Here is a 6,453-nt window from a genome sequence, read left to right as displayed (position 1 = left end):
ACTGTATTATGTTTTAAAATGCTCATATTCAGATTACAGTTACTTTTTTATGGATTATACAATTACATTTTAGTTTGTTTTATTCACACAAAAGCAGTAAATGATTCATAATTGATTCAGGCCAATTCTTCTTTTTCTTTTTTCTCTTTTAAATTTTATTTGGACAGTCTTCCAGTTTCTGTGTAATCGCACACACTATCCACTAATCTAGCTATGATTGCACAGAAAATGGACACATTTTAATTAGAATTTGAATCATCACTCAATCAGTCATTTATGTACTGCTATGTCTTTGGAAGGTCTTTGTTTTAAAAACACATTAAACTGCACAGATTCATGTCATTCAATCCACACATGCATGCAAACTGACTGCAGTAGTGCGGTAAAGTTAGTTTTAGTTTTAATATAACAACATATTTGTACATTCATGGTTCTCTGATGTTGGTTAATGGTCACACTGACATTTAAATTTTGTTGAATTTTGATTTGACTTTTTTATTATTTCATTAATTATTAGCTTTTCATCAACACCCTGCAGTTGTTCTCCCCACAAACCCTAGTTTAGGAAACCCTGCAATGTAATGTTCAACACATTTCATGATATTGATAACAAAAAAGGAATACATCTCTCTCTCTCTCTCTCGTTACACAATAATCCCATTTCTGTGAAAAATGACTTAGGTCAAAAGTAATCTGAAAGTAATCTAAAAGTAGTCAGATGTAATATAACTTGATATGTGTAATACAGATTATGTTACTAACTACAAATTTCATAATTTGTAATCCGTAACAGACTACAATTTGTAAGTAATCTACCTAGCACTGAGTATTTTGTAGTCAAGACTTCACTAAATAATAAACCAAATTTGATGAAACTTTCACTGGAGTAAAACTGTGACAGTGAACTATGAATGGGCCTTTAGGGTTGACACAAGTGTTACCAGAAAAGGGAATACAAATCAAGCAAAGTTTTTGGATTGCATTACAGATTCCATGGGTCATTACAGCAGGATCATCAAGTTGTGCATCCAAAGTTGAAGAGCTCATCAGAGAGTGCTGTGATGCCGTCGTGAATGTCTCTGTATTTTTGGGTTTGGGCTTCCTCTCGTGTGGGCCAGTATTCAATCCAGGTCTCCTCACCCAGGCTGTACCTCAGCCTAAAAAAAAAACCACATAAACACATGAAGATCATCCATAGTTCATGGTTCTCTGATGTTGGTTAATGGTCACACTGACATTTAAATTTTGTTGAATTTTGATTGGACTTTTTTATGATTTCATTAATTATTAGCTTTTCATCAACGCCCTGCAGTTGTTCTCCCCACAAACCCTAGTTTAGGAAACCCTGCAATGTAATGTTCAACACATTTCATGATATTGATAACAAAAAAGGAATACATCTCTCTCTCTCTCTCTCTCGTTACACAATAATCCCATTTCTGTGAAAAATGACTTAGGTCAAAAGTAATCTGAAAGTAATCTAAAAGTAGTCAGATGTAATATAACTTGATATGTGTAATACAGATTATGTTACTAACTACAAATTTCATAATTTCTAATCAGTAACAGACTACAATTTGTAAATAATCTACCTAGCACTGAGTATTTTGTAGTCAAGACTTCACCAAATAATAAACCAAATTTGATGAAACTTTCACTGGAGTAAAACTGTGACAGTGAACTATGAATGGGCCTTTAGGGTTGACACAAGTGTTACCAGAAAAGGGAATACAAATCAAGCAAAGTTTTTGGATTGCATTACAGATTCCATGGGTCATTACAGCAGGATCATCAAGTTGTGCATCCAAAGTTGAAGAGCTCATCAGAGAGTGCTGTGATGCCGTCGTGAATGTCTCTGTGTTTTTGGGTTTGGGCTTCCTCTCGTGTGGGCCAGTATTCAATCCAGGTCTCCTCACCCAGGCTGTACCTCAGCCTAAAAAAAACCACATAAACACATGAAGATCATCCATACTGTCTGTCTCTCTGTCTGTCTGTCTGTCTGTCTGTCTGTCTGTCAAACCAAATTTGATGAAACTTTCACTGGAGTAAAACTGTGACAGTGAACTATGAATGGGCCTTTAGGGTTGACACAAGTGTTACCAGAAAAGGGAATACAAATCAAGCAAAGTTTTTGGATTGCATTACAGATTCCATGGGTCATTACAGCAGGATCATCAAGTTGTGCATCCAAAGTTGAAGAGCTCATCAGAGAGTGCTGTGATGCCGTCGTGAATGTCTCTGTATTTTTGGGTTTGGGCTTCCTCTCGTGTGGGCCAGTATTCAATCCAGGTCTCCTCACCCAGGCTGTACCTCAGCCTAAAAAAAAAACCACATAAACACATGAAGATCATCCATACTGTCTGTCTCTCTGTCTGTCTCTCTGTCTGTCTGTCTGTCTGTCTCTGAGAGAGTTCAAAGCTCACAAGCTGATGTGAAAGCTCAGGGATGACATGAACGTATTGTGGTGGACTGGAACTGAACTTGTATGTAAGTGTGAAATCGTTCTCATAACGTTCATAAAGCTCCTACCTTCCACCAATCCTGGGAAGTGACGTGGTTTGGCCCATGATCAGGTAGGTTTTGCCTTCTTGGAAGTCCAGAAACTCTCTACAATAAGGATGAGCCAAGAAAGACCTGATCTTTCCTTCCACGTCTGCTTCAGTGCCTGAAAACCATGCAGAAGAAGCATTACTTACTTTACAACTTCAAATGCATGCTTATTCATTCCTCATATTCTATTCACCAAAGAATCCCAAAAATGAAATGTATTAATCTCCACAAAAATATGACAGAGCACAGCTGTTTTTAACATTAATAATAATCAAAAATGTTTTCTTTGAGCAGTAAATCAGCATATTAGAATGATTTCTGAAGGATCATGTAAGACTGAAGACTGGAGTAATGATGCTGAAAATTCAGCTTTTTCATCAAAGGAATAATAAAGCAATAAGCCCCAAGAAGCCGTGGTTTACAGTGAATTTATAACAGCTAAGGGGCGTTGTTAGGCACTGTCACGAATCCGGTCCATGAACTTCCGTCTGCTTGCCATCAGAGGTCACCCTTTCCATTACATTGACTCTCGCACTACACAAACTGTTGCATATCATCCCGGATATCTACATATCCCATCATTCATTGTACTGATTGCACTCAGCACTGATTGCACACAGCTGTATTCAATCACACATTCACTATACATCACTCAATCTGATTCCTATCAAACTGCCGAGTATTGTATGCGCTTATTGCCAGCAGTGATAGCTACTTTACAGAGCCCTCGTTAGTTTCCCAGTCCTAACCTGGTCTTGCCCTGTATGTTTTCTTGGTTTCTGATCTTTGCTTGATTTCCTGGATTTATCCCTCTAGTCTTGCCCTTTTGATTCTGTTCGCCAATCGTTGACCTACGCTAGCCCTAAGATTATTCTTGTGTCTTGCCCGCCATATACCTGTTTGCCATTGTTCGACCCTGCTTGTGTTTCTGACCTCTTCTGCTTTAAATAAAAGCTTGCACATGGATCCTCACGTCTTGTCAGCCCCGTAACAGGCACGATGCAAAGCGGAGTGCCTACAATCCCCTTAGCTGTTATAAATTCACTGTAAACCACGGCTTCACGGGGATAATTGCTTTTATAAAAGGGTTATTCCATATACGTAGTAAGGTTTCACAGAATAAAACAGAGCAAATAAAGTGTAATGATATTAATAAAAACATTATTCTTCCGCCAAACAATGTAGTTCCTCAGAATCAGTTGTGGTTCCAACAAAGTGGTTGCCGAGCAACACACAAATGTAAGCAAAGGTGTGTGTTTGTAGAGTAATTTACAACAGCGTCGAACTTGGCTCAACCAATCAGAATCAAGGACCGGAACTATCCGTTTTATAAATTACATTTTAACATATATTCAAATAGAATAATGAACAGCTATTGAAAATTTTAATATTTCACATTATTACTGCTTTTACTGTATTTTAGATCACATTAATTTAGCCTTAGTGAGCAGAAGAGACTTATTTTCAAAAATCGTACATTTAAACTTTTGTACATTTAAGCGATCAATGACCACTGAATATTTCCAACTTTTGCATCTTACCTTCTTTCAGCACTTGTTCAACGGTCATGTTGTAGATGTCTGCTTGCAGTGAAAGCTCCATTCCCACCACTCGGGTCTTATAAACTACAAAGTAGTAAGTTACAGCATATAAATCGCAGCTCTAAGAATTCAGACAAACAGATTTACACAAGCGGACAGCGGTGTGTTTACCGTACTCCACTTCAGGCGCACAAGCCTTATAGGCACGCTGAGACTCCTTAATGTGATGCTTCTTTTGGAGACTGCAGTTCTCTGCAAATACAGACGCACGCAAGTCACCCACAAATAACCTGAAGAGTTTAAGACCGGCATAAAACAGTAATACTGTGAAATAATATAACAATTGAAAATATCTTGTTATATGTTAAAATATAATTTATTCCTGTGATGCGCAGCTGTATTTTCAGCATCATTACTCCAGTCTTCAGTGTCACATGATCTTCATAAATCATTCTAAAATGCTGATTTGCTGCATTTCTGATTATTATCGATGTTGAAAACAGATGTGCTGCCGGAAATGTTTGTGGAAACCGTGATACATTTTATTTTTCAGGATTATTTGATGAATCAAAAGAACAGCAGTTATTTGAAATAGAAATCCTTTTTGACATTATAAATGTCTTGACTGTCACTTTCGATCAATTTAATGTGTCCTTGCTTGAAAACGTCCATTTGCATTCAGTTTATAGGTGTACGCACCTTCAGCACACTGGCACAGGTCCTCATGGCAGAGTCTGTTCAGCGATCCGTCTTTCTTATGAGGATGGTAGAACTTCACGCAACGGTCATCTGTGGAAATACACACATTAGTCTAATTCAATTCACTTCAAATTTATTTGTATAGCGCTTTTCACAATACACATTGTTTCAAAGCAGCTTTACAGAAAACGCATTAAGCACAAGATTTTCATTGCACGCTGTTAAAACACCCCGTTTTCTTGTCCATCACACACCCGGAGCGTTGTACTCGTACACAGTGACTCCGGCGGGCTGCAGCATTCCCACTTCATTGATCTTGTGCATTCTGAAGACAACCCTTTCCCTCTCTTTATGAGAAACCTAATGAGACACATGCACAATTACTATGAATTTACATTGGACATTGTAAGTTCATTGAAAGTTAAGTGGTTTTTACATTTGAGCATTTGAGAAACTCAATAAGTTATGAAGACAAACTGGAACAAATTGCTTTTATAATTACAGAATCCAAGTATTTGAATACAAACACTTTTTTGATCATTTTAAAGAGAAATTGAACACAATGATGATAATTGCACTACATAAGGCCTCTCATTCTCATACGTTCAATCAGTGGTGTTGTACATTTTCTACCAGTTATAAGGATCTTATTGAACAAGTCCTTAAAAGATCTAATTAAATAAAATGTATGAATTAATTTACAGAACTTAAAGTATGTGCTTTGATTTAAAATTGAGTTCAAATTGTGTTGGTGTCATATTGTTATGTTATTATTAATGATATGATATTTGACCCTGGCTATGTGTTTATTTAGATAACAATTTCAAGTAATGTTAGTTTGTTTGTTGAGTTTCTTAAAGGTTTGGTGATCAAACATTTGATATTTGCAGCTATATGAATGGTGCACTAAATAGTGAGCCAGTGTACCTTATTCAAGAAAATGATTAGCGATCCGTGCCCAGAAAGCTCCATGTTCATCTCAAATCTCTCGATGTACTTTTCTTTCCCTTTAGATAACTGATGGACATAAATCAGACCATGAAAATACGACATCCATAAGGATATCAGTCAAAACCGAGAATTATCGACAATATAAAAAGGTGCAGATGAATGCAATTTGGATTTTAGCATCACATGAGGCTTTACTTTCAGTTTCAGGTGTTGTGTAGGCTGTCACCTTTGTACAATCACTGAGCATTTTTACCTTTGAAAGATCATTTTCATCCACCTTAAACCCTGTCAGCAGACCGACATCCACAACCGTCATGGAAGCATCTCTCTCTGAGCTCTTGAAACTGCACAGATGGATTGAAACAACATATAAGATGCGGCATGATCTAACATATCATCAATGCATTCTCACATTAGCTGTACATTCGGATGAATGAAACTGAAATTAGTTTTATACCCACTAGGTTTCAATCGTGAGCAGGTAACTTTCAATGGCGCCTGGATGTGACACTGCATACAGAAAGATAATGTTAATCGTTAATAATTACCGAGGTCCTTATGGACAAATGCATTGACTAAAGAAAAAGTTTGGGGTCACTAAGATTTTTAATGTTTCTGAAATAAAGTATCTTCTGCTCACCAAGGCTCCATTTATTTGATAAAAAAAAAAAAAAAAAAAAAAAAAAAAAATTTATATTATTTTTAATTTATA

The 6,453-nt window shown here is 36.7% G+C and overlaps 1 protein-coding gene across 2 annotated transcripts in view; it reads right to left on the bottom strand.

Annotated features, from left to right (window-relative positions):
- Window positions 1–1,245: 1,245 nt before the first annotated feature.
- The window catches only part of c3a.6 (complement C3a, tandem duplicate 6), a 23,265-nt gene continuing 18,057 nt past the window's right edge, over window positions 1,246–6,453 (bottom strand). Inside the window, exons 33-41 of one of the 2 annotated variants that reach the window (XM_016284192.1) lie at window positions 6,203–6,251; window positions 5,995–6,085; window positions 5,718–5,807; window positions 5,045–5,150; window positions 4,791–4,880; window positions 4,263–4,343; window positions 4,092–4,175; window positions 2,530–2,665; window positions 1,246–1,933 (exon numbers count right to left, since the gene is read on the bottom strand). In XM_016284192.1, coding sequence (XP_016139678.1) covers window positions 1,792–1,933; window positions 2,530–2,665; window positions 4,092–4,175; window positions 4,263–4,343; window positions 4,791–4,880; window positions 5,045–5,150; window positions 5,718–5,807; window positions 5,995–6,085; window positions 6,203–6,251 — 869 coding nt within the window. In that variant the 3' untranslated portion in view covers window positions 1,246–1,791. Of the gene's footprint in view, window positions 1,934–2,023; window positions 2,317–2,529; window positions 2,666–4,091; window positions 4,176–4,262; window positions 4,344–4,790; window positions 4,881–5,044; window positions 5,151–5,717; window positions 5,808–5,994; window positions 6,086–6,202; window positions 6,252–6,453 lie in introns of those variants that run through there. The other variant, XM_016284191.1, reaches the window with a different exon arrangement.

The sequence above is a fragment of the Sinocyclocheilus grahami genome, unplaced genomic scaffold, assembly GCF_001515645.1.
Source record: "Sinocyclocheilus grahami isolate Dianchi unplaced genomic scaffold, SAMN03320097.WGS_v1.1 scaffold181.1, whole genome shotgun sequence".
NCBI lineage: Eukaryota > Metazoa > Chordata > Actinopteri > Cypriniformes > Cyprinidae > Sinocyclocheilus > Sinocyclocheilus grahami.
Note: the sequence above shows the minus strand (reverse complement) of the source record. Positions and strands in the feature narration are given on the sequence as shown.